The sequence below is a fragment of the Mytilus galloprovincialis genome, chromosome 8 (assembly GCF_965363235.1).
Source record: "Mytilus galloprovincialis chromosome 8, xbMytGall1.hap1.1, whole genome shotgun sequence".
Lineage (NCBI taxonomy): Eukaryota > Metazoa > Mollusca > Bivalvia > Mytilida > Mytilidae > Mytilus > Mytilus galloprovincialis.
Genome location: NC_134845.1, coordinates 9,260,807 through 9,273,866, shown reverse-complemented (window position 1 = coordinate 9,273,866; position 13,060 = coordinate 9,260,807). Strand labels below are relative to the sequence as shown.

The following is a 13,060-nucleotide window of genomic DNA, read 5'->3' as shown; positions in this document are numbered from 1 at the left end:
ATGATTGACACAGATTATACAATTTATTATAATTTTTACTGATTTCTTTTTAGCTCACCTGGCCTAAAAGGCCAAGTGAGCTTTTCTCATCACTTGGCGTCCGGCGTCCGTCGTCGTCCGTCGTCCGTCGTCGTCCGTCGTCGTCGTTAACTTTTACAAAAATCTTCTTCTCTGAAACTACTGGGCCAAATTAAACCAAACTTGGCCACAATCATCATTGGGGTATCTAGTTTAAAAAATGTGTCCGGTGACCCGGCCAACAATCCAATATGGCCGCCATGGCTAAAAATAGAACATAGGGGTAAAATGCAGTTTTTGGCTCATAACTCAAAAACCAAAGCATTTAGAGCAAATCTGACATGGGGTAGAATTGTTAAACAGGTGAAGATCTATCTGCCCTGAAATTTTCAGATGAATCGGATAACCCGTTGTTGGGTTACTGCCCCTGAATTAGTAATTTTAAGGAAATTTTGATGTTTTTGGTTATTATCTTGAATATTATTATAGATAGAGATAAACAGTAAACAGCAATAATGTTCAGCAAAGTAAGATTTACAAATAAGTCAACATGACTGAAATGGTCAGTTGACCCCTTTAGGAGTTATTACCCGTTATAGTCAATTTTTAACCATTTTTCGTAAATCTTAGTAATATTTTACAAAAATCTTCTCCTCTGAAACTACGGGGCCAAATTAATCCAAACTTGGCCACAATCATCTTTAGGGTTAGTAGTTTGAAAAATGTGTCTGGTGACCCGGCCATCCAAACAAGATGGCCGCCATGGCTAAAAATAGAACATGGGGTAAAATGCAGTTTTTGGCTTATAACTCAAAACCCAAAGCATTTAGAGCAAATCTGACAGAGGTAAAATAGTTTATCAGTTCAAGATCTATCTGCCCTGAAATTTTCAGATGAATTGGACAACCCGTTGTGGGGTTGCTGGCCCTGAATTAGTAATTTTAAGGAAATTTTGATGTTTTTGGTTATTATCTTGAATATTATTATAGATAGAGATAAACTATAAACACCAATAATGTTCAGCAAAGTAAGATTTACAAATAAGTCAACATGAGCAAAATGGTCAGTTGACCCCTTTAGGAGTTATTGCCCTTTATAGTCAATTTTTAACCATTTTTCGTAAATCTTACTAATCTTTTACAAAAATCTTCTCCTCTGAAACTACTTGGCCAAATTAATCCAAACTTGGCCACAATCATCTTTAGGGTTAGTAGTTTGAAAAATGTGTCCGGTGACCCGGCCATCCAAACAAAATGGCCGCCATGGCTAAAAATAGAACATGGGGTAAAATGCAGTTTTTGGCTTATAACTCAAAACCCAAAGCATTTAGAGCAAATCTGACAGGGGTAAAATTGTTTATCAGGTCAACATTTATCTGCTCTGAAATTTTTAGATGAATCGGACAACCCGTTGTTGGGTTGCTGACCCTGAATTGTTAGTTTTAAGGAAATTTTGCTGTTTTTGGTCATTATCTTGAATATTATTATTGATAGAGATAAACTGTAAACAACAATAATGTTCAGCAAAGTAAGATTTACAAATAAGTCAACATGACCGAAATGGTCAATTGACCCCCTTAGGAGTTATTGTTCTTTATAGTCAATTTTTAACAATTTTCATAAAATTTGTAAATTTTTACTAACATTTTCCACTGAAACTAATGGGCCAAGTTCATTATAGATAGAGATAATTTTAAGCAGCAAGAATGTTCAGTAAAGTAAGATGTACAAACACATCACCATCACCAAAACACAATTTTGTCATGAATCCATCTGCTTCCTTTAATATTCACCTAGACCAAGGTGAGCGACACAGGCTCTTTAGAGCCTCTAGTTCGTAAATCTTAGTAATCTTTTAGAAAAATCTTCTCCCCTGAAACTACTGGGCCAAATTTAACCAAACTTGGCCATAATCATCATTGGGGTATCTAGTTTAAAAAATGTGTCCAGTGACCCGGCCAACCAACCAAGATGGCCACCATGGCTAAAAATAGAACATAGGGGTAAAATGCAGTTTTTGGCTTATAACTCAAAAACCAAAGCATTTAGAGCAAATCTGACAGGAAGTAAAGTTGTTGATCAGGTCATGATCTATCTGCCCTGGAATTTTCAGATGAATCAGATAATCGGTTGTTGGGTTGCTGCACCTGAAATGGTAATTTTAAGGAAATTTTGCTGTTTTTGGTTATTATCTTAAATATTATTATAGATAGAGATAAACTGTAAACAGCAATAATGTTTAGCAAAGTAAGATCTACAAATAAGTCAACAGGACCAAAATGGTCAGTTGACCATTTTAGGAGTTATTGCCCTTTATAGTCAATTTTTAACCATTTTGTAAATCTTAGTAATCTTTTAGAAAAATCTTCTCCTCTGAAACTACTGGGCCAAATTTAACCAAACTTAGCCATAATCATCATTGGGGTATCTAGTTAAAAAAATGTTTCTGGTAACTCGGCCAACAAACCAAGATGGCAGCCATGGCTAAAAATAGAACATGGGGGTAAAATGCAGTTTTTGGCTTATAACTCAAAAACCAAAGCATTAAGAGCAAATCTGACAGGAAGTAAAGTTGTTGATCAGGTCACGATCTATCTGCCCTGGAATTTTCAGATGAATAGGATAATCGGTTGTTGGGTTGCTGACCCTGAATTGTTAGTTTTAAGGAAATTTTGCTGTTTTTGGTCATTATCTTGAATACTATTATTGATAGAGATAAACTGTAAACAACAATAATGTTCAGCAAAGTAAGATTTACAAATAAGTCAACATGACCGAAATGGTCAATTGACCCCCTTAGGAGTTATTGTTCTTTATAGTCAATTTTTAACAATTTTCATAAAATTTGTAAATTTTTACTAACATTTTCCACTGAAACTACTGGGCCAAGTTCATTATAGATAGAGATAATTTTAAGCAGCAAGAATGTTCAGTAAAGTAAGATGTACAAACACATCACCATCACCAAAACACAATTTTGTCATGAATCCATCTGCTTCCTTTAATATTCACATAGACCAAGGTGAGCGACACAGGCTCTTTAGAGCCTCTAGTTTTAAAATGGTCTAGAAGATTAAAATGTATTTGTATTAACAAGAACTGCTGGTATATAGCCTAGATTCAATAGGAAGGGCTAAATATTGGGATTACCGCCACAGTACAATTCTACTTCTCCAGGATAATCCATTCTTAGTACTGTATTGACCATAAAGACAGGATAATAGTGTTTTGACTTTAGAACTAATTCCTTTTCAAATGGATAGGATTTTAATGCTCCTTGAAATTTGAAACAAATCAGAAGTTGATAGAAAAAATAAGATGTTGAGCATGTGTTCAAAGTTTTATTTCTTTGCTTTGTATGTTTATTTCTCTCACTTCTTATGTTTAATTATCTTTAAAATTTAGGAGTTGGGGGGGGAGTGTTTGTAATTTCATTTTTTTTACTTTTTCAGTTCAGAATTTGAATAAAATACACCATTTAATGTTCTTATTTACTTTTTCAGGAGATGTAACAAATTCCAGGACTTTAAAGAAGATTTTCCAAGCTATGGTTTGAGAGCCAGAGAAAGAAGATAAATATGGAGGTGTTTATAATTGTAACATTATTAGTTAGTGTTGTATCCAGTCAGTCACCAATAGTATTACAGTTCTCTGTGAAGGAGGAATTAGATCCACAAGTCATTGTTGGGAACGTAGGACAGAAATCTAACTTGTCCGATACATTTACATACAGATTCATAACAACTTACGACAACTTTGAGATTGATGAAAACTCTGGAATATTGAGTACTGTTCGTAAACTGGACCGTGAAACACTTTGTCCAAATCAAATTTCGTGTAAACAACATCTTCGAGTGACAGCCATGAGTGGACCTGATGTCAAGACTATTGTTATATATGTTGATATTTTGGACGTTAATGACAATTCGCCATCCTTTCCTGTTACGTCTATGGCGAGGAGTATTGCAGAAAATCTTCCCGTTAATACCACCATTACATTGGTTGGAGCCACTGACCCTGATATGGGGGTCAATAACTCTGTTCAAAGTTATGAAATCGTTCCAGCTCTAAATATATTTGCCCTTGATATTCATCCGAAACTTGACGGGACTTCTGAGGTTATTTTGAGAGTGCTGACAACATTAGACCGTGAAACAAGGGATTACTATCAAATATTTATCAAAGCTAAAGATGGAGGAAACCCTGTAAAAACGGGTATGCTCATGCTCAATATAACCGTCACAGACGTAAATGATGAGAAGCCTACATTTACTAAGGAACAGTATGATGTTATTATTAATGAGAATATAACAGTAAATCAAGTATTCCTGACATTGTCGGCCACTGACAGAGATATCGGAACCAATGGCGAAGTTCATTACAAATTCAGCTCCTACCAGACTGATTCTACCGTGTTCTCCCTGTTTGATATTAATACAGTTACCACACCCTCTGGAAATAAAGGGGAAATATTTGTAAAGACTTCCCTAACAGTTATACCTGAAGCACCTTATAGAATCATCGTTGAGGCATCTGATAGTGGAACTACTAAGGTACTCAGTAGTCAAGCCGTCGTCACTATTTCTGTTCTAGACATTAATAACAATGACCCAATTATTGGTGTGACATTTGTTGACGGAACTGATTATGCATTAATACCAGAAAATAGTGCAAATGGTACAGTGGTTGCATTTGTACATGTTGAAGATGCAGATCAAGGTGTCAACAGAATAGCTACATGTTCTATAAATAGCAATTTTTTTCGTTTAGAAACTTTCGCTGAGAATGAATTCAAGATATCAGTGCATGGTTTATTAGACCGTGAAGATCGTTATGAACATGTAGTTACTGTGTTTTGTTTGGATGGTGGAAATCCTAAACGTAATGCCACCAAAAGTTTCGTTATACAGATAGAAGATGAGAATGACAACCAACCAGTATTTACCGATACAGAGTACAAGTCAAGAATCACGGAAAACAAACCACCATTTACATATATCACTAAAGTAAGTGCTACAGATGCTGACCAGGGCAATAACGCTCAGGTCCGATATCAACTAGGTGAGGATGTGCAGAATGATTTCCAAATTGAATCAAATACTGGTATTATAAAAAGTAAGCGATCTTTGGACCGTGAGAAGAAAGGATTTTACTCATTCTTTGTCTATGCTGTTGATAATGGTATGAGTAGTTCCCTCACCTCATCTGTTGTTGTGGATGTTACCGTGGAAGATGAAAATGATAACTACCCACAATTCTCAAAGCAGCATTATACTTTTGAAATAACGGAAAACCAACAAGTGCAGGTTGGTCGTGTTGAAGCTAATGATACTGATGAAATGGACAATGGTGTCGTCACATTCCATATAAAAGAAGATATAAATTACGTCCCTTTTTCAGTTTCACTAGATGGCGGTATAGCTGCTACTGAAAAGTTAGATCGTGAAGCCAAGGATCAGTACACATTTGAAGTCATTGCCAAAGACTTGGGTAACTTAAAACAAAACAGTAATGTCACAACTGTAACAGTAAATGTTCTGGATATTAATGATAATGCTCCTGTGTTTATATTCCCTAATTCTACAAATAAATCTGTTAATATACAGTATTTGGCAAATCCTGATACGTTAGTGACAACACTAATAGCAGAAGATAGCGATGCTGGTAAAAATGGGACAGTAACTTACAAATTTATTTCTGGGAATGAAGATAATTTATTTTACTTGGATAACTATTCTGGGGAGATATTTTTATCTAGAAAGTTACACATTTATGAAATCAAACCATATGAAATGACTGTCTCTGCCGAGGATCAGGGAAGTCCGCGTCAGGAAGTTACACATGAAATTTTGTGGATTCATGTCAGATTTGTCAATGTTACGACAGTTGCTAGTTTAACCGATGCTGGAGCTGGACAGAATATTATCATTGCTATCATTATCGGGTGTATAACTGCACTCTTGTCCATTTTGATAATTATAACAATTTGTGTCATTCGTAAAATGGATTCTCGAAAACATATATATAGTGCCAAATCTGCTGAACATATGAGAATTGTAGATCTGAAGAGAGGCAGTAGTAATCGATCATCCTCGTCCAAAGGTTCACAGGACCGTATGGATGTATACGAACTCCCACATAAAAAGGAAGTGAGTTTCTCAATAGACGAGGAACAGGAGAATACATTATCTATGACATTTCCATCCACGCTGTCATCAGGGTCGGGAATGGTCACCTTCAAATCAAACAGCTCATTAAATACTCAGGTACGTTTTATAATAGTCTAATGTAGAAGTTTGTTGCAGCGTGATTATCAGTTGCAAACTTGAAAACATTCAACAGAATGATGTAGGATTTCAGTGTTTGAATGACATTTTTAATACCAATTTTTCTGCTGAATTTCAAACTTTTACTAACTAGTTTAAGCAACAATTTTAAGGTGTGGAACATATTTTTCTTATTAAACTATCTGTTTTCTGAAAAGGTTTGAAATAAGCAAAATGCATGACAATTTTTTTTTTCTACAGTAAAGACTTATATCGTCTTTTATTTTTAGTTAAAAATAGTTTCTTTTATTAATGTAATGATTTTCTACCGTATAATAATAAAAAAAAGCTAGTCTTGGTTCCTCTTCCAAGTAGCTAATCAAAATGTATCGGGTTTTTTTATTTGGGGGTGGGGGAGCATATTTGTTTTAAAGTCCATGCATGGCTACCTTCAAAAAGCTATTCACCTGTTAATACCCTATTATAAATATACCTAACTGAGTACATTCACTTTTTTATGTCAAAGTTTCATCAAACTATGGGAAAGTTGTAATAGTCCTTAAAACATTGATGTCAACCCACTTTTATGTAAAATATTTGTCAATTTAATTGTCTGAGTAAACTTGGGCTGGTGACAGTGGAGGGCAGGCTGATGGGATGTATTCACCGTTAAACCTAATATTTATGTATAAACCACTTCACACGACAGACCTTAGTCACAACGGAACTCCAGTCGCTCGGGATTCTATCTCCCATCTTTATGTTAATAACAATCCTAAATATTGACTTACAAGCCAAAGAGAATAATAGCAAAGATCTGCAAACAAAAGTAATCCCCCTTGTTTGTAAAGTAAGTGTTTGCTCAGAAGTAATTATAGGATATTAAGATATTAACGTTCATAGATCTCAATGAAGATCGGTTATAAGGGTAGATAAGACCTACTTTTCAGTTTTGTGTTTATTTGATAATTTGGTAATGATAATATAGTAATAAGAAAATAATAAAACCTCATAAATTATGGATTGGACAAAAGCTCAAACAATTTCCATTAAGACCATTATCGTACAGCTATTTTTGCTGCTTGGTAGTTTACGAGAGGTTTCCTGTAAAAACTTCCTCTGACGTTAGTAAATTGTAGCAAGCCTATTGTTGACAAGAAATTCACATCTTTTGTTGGCCCCTTTAATTTCCCTTTGATTCAGATACAAAATTATTTAAATAATCTTCAAGGCTTTGAAAAATATTGCTTGATAATAAGAATGAGTTAAAATTTACTGTGGATTCATTATTATTCGTTAAATACCAATTTTCGTGGTTTTCATGGGTACTGGTGAACAACAAATTTAACTGTTCAACAAATTACAAATTTTCTATCGGGTTGTATGTAGACTATGTCAAATTTATGAAATCACATGTCCTTGTATAGGCAAGTTGTTCTTAATCAACGAAAAATTGGTATCCACGAATTAAAGTGAATCCACTGTATACCTGTTGGTAGGCATATAAATCATGTATATATGCTAGTTTAATTTTGAATATATTTTTGTTTTTAAATTAAATACTTTTACTACAGATTACTAATATAGATGTATAAAATAAATAATCACTAGGCAATTTGTAAGAAAAATCACTATTTTAATAATCCTGTCTCTTCTGTTACAGCAAAATGGACATGTACCTAACCATGGCCGTGACGACAGTCTGACCGATAGTACTCAGCAACAGTTACATAGGATGACATCTCTAAGGGTACAACAGCAATATCTTCAAACACAACAAAATGGTAGAGAAAAATGGAAACAGTCACAACAGGTATTTACATTACGTTATGTTTCTGTTTATATTGTTTGAAGTACTGTTTCATGGAACCAAGACTAAATGCAAATAAAAATATATTAAGAAAAAATCATATTGTATCTTTATTAACAACTTTTAAATAATTTATGATTTTATATCCTTTAAGACGGTAAATTTTAAAAAAAAGTTTTTTTTTTTAAATTTGATATTTTTACTTGATATTAGCAACTTCATAAAATAGAGCCATGCAAATTGTTGCATAAATGCATTTGCTTTGTCTGTCATTTTTGTATTAATCTCTTATAATAATCACTTGGGGTGGGGGGGGGGGGGGGGGGAGTTCCTCATCTTCATCATTTGGTCCCTGTTTGATAGTTATCTCATGGGCAATCATTCCACATCTTCTCATTTTTATATTTAAATACTTAGAGTTGTCTCCCATGTGTGTGACATCAGATCCAATATTATAATAATGGCCTTGATAAGCTATGATAGATTGAATTAACCACAACTTTCAGTATACTCAATATTTAATCATCCTCCTTCTGTATCCATTCTGTAAACTACCACTATCATTCACGATTACCAATATTTTAATAACCCACAGGCAGTTCCTATAGTACAAACCGTGTCCCAATCACTTTTTGATGACCAGGTTATTCGATTACAAATTTATAATTATACTTCCCTCACTTAAGGTGTTTATGTAATTCGTACCTCATAATGGGGAATGATTGTTATGAAACTTTTGATAAATGATGGTGGTCTGAGAACAAAGGAAATAGAAAATCTTGGTTTCATAGAAGATAAACAAGTCGTTTGGAAATTTTCTTCCTTTTGGCTATATCTGAACTAGAAAAAAAACCAGTACTAATAGCTTGAGGAAGTCTATTTGATATTTAAATTATTATGTAATGTCATTAGTTTATTCAGATTAAAATGGTAGATTAAGAATAAAAAAGTAGATTTTGACAGAAAAGGTGTAAATTAGAAATGATCTTGATGTCTTATTTAAATAATGGAATAATGAAAGATAAATATTATTTTGTATCAAAGACAATTATAATGTACTTTAAAGGCCAAGGTAGACACAGGTGACAAAGGAAGATGCATATCTCAAAAAATATTATAATATTGATATGCCTTTAGCTGAAAGGTGGTGAAACCAAAATAGTAAAAAATATAATAAAGTCTATGAAGTCATAATGAACTAAAATGTTAATATTTACCCTGAAGTTATGGTGAGGACAATTTTTTAAATTATATTTTGTTCACAGATATAGAATATGTACTAGAATAAAGACATATTCAGATTCTTTTTATTGGAGATTTATTTTTTACAAGTGGCTACTAATCTTTGTGGATTTGTTTATAATTTAACTACAGATTGAAGTGTTTAATAAACAAAAAAAAACTTTTTTCAACAGGCTTGTATAACAGAACTTTTTAAATCCACAAATTCATGAATAAAAAAAAACCATGATTGTTCCTAAATCCTCAAAAATCTGAGCAAATAAAACAAATAAATTGACATTATATGTTTATTATATTTGTTCATTTAAGATTTTTGATAGATTTTATCAGTCTAAGCCTTTTCTCCTACAATACCATGCTTTCTAAGGTATCATGAATTCATAGATAATTTAACCCAATGATAATTATGATTTTGTTTCTATTGCAGCAACAGAGACAGTTGTCTCCTGTGGCTAAGTCTGAGGACAGTGACATGTCTGCCGTGTCCACTACCGACAGTGGCAATGGTGGCAGTGATGAAGATGTTAGAAATCATCCACAAGAATCAGGTTGGTATTAACAGGGAGAAATTACTCAAGATTCTTTGATGTGAAAAATTCTAAAATATTGTATTGCTAAGTAACCAATATGCTAACTAGATAGCACTTACATCACAAAATACTTTTCAAAAACAAAATCCTGGTCTTAATAGATATTAGATGGTAACAACAGAATTTGATTCACCTTTAAAGGAAAACTAAAATGGGAAGTACTTCAAACCTGACACAACTAAACTCTTTGACTACATTAAACATCAGAAAGAATAGAAAACTATCATATTTCTGACTTGGTACAGGCATTGTCTGAAGAAAATGGTGGATGAAACCTTGTTTTATAGCTGGCTAAAACTCTCACTTGGAAAGGAATATGGTAAACACTGGTAAACACTGGTTAACAAGCAGTCAGTACAAGATATCCATAGATATAAGATGTGGTATCAGTCTGAGGAAAAAGAAAAAGAAATATTTGTTGTTGAAATTCCATGTCCATTCTCCTTCAGTCTTAGAAAAAAAAGAGATGGTACATTTATTGTCAAAAGATTTACTATTTCTGCAGAATTTAACATAATATTTAACCAGTTTTTATTTGTACTTTACAGGTTGTCGCCCTGGTTCTGTATCTCCAAGACAACACTCTACAACAGATAGTGCTATATCTAAAGACTTCAGTGCTACAAAACCTATATTATCCACATTTGGACATCCACAAAATGGTGGCATGTCCACATTTCCACGCAATCCACAGGGAAAAAATCAAATGTTTCATAATGTTAGAGACCCTCATTATCATAATAACTATGAAGGTGCAAAAATCCAAAGACTTCATTCAGAGAATATTCATCCTCATCAACAATACATTGACATTCCACGAGTGCCATCGGGGGATCTGTTTCATGGAGATCTTCAAAGAGCTAACAGAAATAACAATTTGACTCGTTCATACGAAGATACATTAAGTGACAGTTGTGTTTCTCCTCGAGACGAGGATGACCGAGCTACGACAACGTCAGGAAGTTACACAGTGAATCCTGATGAACTTTGTACAGAAATTGATGAATTATTTTTTCGAGATCGTGGAGATACAGTAGTATAGCATAGAATGAATGAATGAATGAATGAATGAAGGTTCTGTGAGAGAGAGAGAGAAAGAGGGTTTTGTAAGTGAACAAAATATTTTTATACAGCATGTGTGTATGAGAGAATATTGAAGGAAATTAATTCCATGTCTTGCCAAAGAATTGAATAGTGCATAAATACTTCGCCACTGCCAATATTTGTATATGAAGGTCACATGATGATTCTCATAGTCCTCTATTTTTTTATATAAAATTTAAAGGTTACATTACATAGAGGTATTTGTTTTCAAGAAATAGAAAGTTCTGACATGTTGGATAAGTTTTATGGAAGTCTAAGAATATTCTCTAAATTTTTTGTTTGATATCTTTCGTTTAAAATTTATCAAAAAGTGATTTTTGAAAAGTTCCATCTTTCATTGATCATCATAAGCCATTTGATTAGCTGTTTTTGGGCTTCCTAATATTCCATCATTTGAAACGAAACATAACACTTACTGCTGTATTCATTCAGTAGCGATCAGCTATACATATATTTCTTCACCATTTAATGACAAAAAAGCTCCTTATATTTGTTCTGTATATCCAGTCATTAAAAAATTTGAATTAAGACATTGCTGCTTTCGTTTACAATAAAATTAATTGACATTCATATTTTTGTCTTTTGGAAAAAAGAATATCTGACATGTTGTTTGGCAACCAATCTTTTTAAAATAATTTACAAAATATGTTTTTATTAATAAACAAACTATTCTCTTTTTAAATAATCCTGAAATATTAGATACATTTTTTTGGAAGTAATGAGCTTTAAGCTGAGTGCACAATGTGATGTCTTGTCTAAATAGACCTTGTCTGTTTTAATTTAGTATACCAAAACATTGTTCTGATGTGTGCTACATGTATACTAAAACAAAAGTTTCCATTAAATAAACTTGCTATGTAACATTGAAATCCATATTTAATGATCTCAATTAATTGTTTGTGTTTTGTCCTGTGTGTACAGTAAATTATAATCTAGCACCTGAGTGCCAGGGGGGTTGTCATGGTAACACTGTTGTGATGTTGTCCATTAAAATGGACTTTTTTGTTGAATCTGTTTGTTAAGATTATTTGAACATTTTTCAATCACAAATATTTTGTATAGTCAAATATTCATAAGATAAAGAAAAATAAATATATGAAAACCTTAGTATAGATTTATTAGTTGCCAGTTGTCATATTTAATACATGCTTTGCAGGTTGTTACACTTTTAAAGAAGGCAAAGCACGAATTTAGCTGACTGCATTGAATGTAAGAAGCATGTACTAGTCATATAAAGCTATATAAACTAGTAGATACAAAAACTAGCTTTATACACATAAAGCATATCTTGTTAACAAATGGGCTGAAGTATATATATATAAAAAGATGTGGTATGGTAGCAAATGAGACAATCTTCTACAAGAGACCAAAAGACACAGAAATTAACAACCATTAATACAGACTTTAACAATGAGCAAAACCCATACCGCATTATGAGTCCGCTATATAAGACCCCAAAATGACAAATGTAAAAGAATTCAAACAAGAAAAGTAGCAGCCAAATTTATGTACAAAAAAATAAATGAAAAACAAATTTGTAACACATCAACAAAGAACAACCACTGAATTACAATTTGTTCATTTGGCATATGTCTGTTGAGTTGACCTCATTGTTATGGTTCAGTGACTCAAAAAAAGAAATATCCAGAATAATTCACTCCCTTCCAGTAATCAATGTCTTCTGCTATCCAGGGCTTGAATCCCTTTTACATCAAAAACTCATAATGAATCATGGCTTTTGATTGTTGCCATGTTAGAGAGGTGACAAAACAGTAGTCAGCTGAATTTTATTGAGATGGACAAACCTGTTGGAACATTAAGAATTTCTTCATGACATGCAATTATAATCAGTAAAGCAGACAAGATATCTCAGTAGTACACTCTTGTTAGTGAAAGTATGGGATATTTAACCAGGTTTCAGATGATGGGTATATGTGACAAAAATGTGGGGATAGTGTGGAAGAGAATTATGGAAATAATGTTGAAGATATGTTCTAGTAAGTTGTTGGGGATATGTCGCAAAGAGACGTG

The 13,060-nt window shown here is 33.1% G+C and overlaps 1 protein-coding gene across 1 annotated transcript in view; it reads left to right on the top strand.

Moving 5' to 3' along the window:
• The window catches only part of LOC143085015 (protocadherin-11 X-linked-like), a 39,618-nt gene extending 27,482 nt beyond the window's left edge, over window positions 1-12,136 (top strand). The window contains exons 3-6 of the mRNA XM_076261137.1: window positions 3,521-6,283; window positions 7,947-8,096; window positions 9,763-9,883; window positions 10,474-12,136. Coding sequence (XP_076117252.1) covers window positions 3,596-6,283; window positions 7,947-8,096; window positions 9,763-9,883; window positions 10,474-10,967 — 3,453 coding nt within the window. The 5' untranslated portion in view covers window positions 3,521-3,595 and the 3' untranslated portion in view covers window positions 10,968-12,136. The remainder of the gene's footprint in view (window positions 1-3,520; window positions 6,284-7,946; window positions 8,097-9,762; window positions 9,884-10,473) is intronic.
• Window positions 12,137-13,060: the final 924 nt, after the last annotated feature.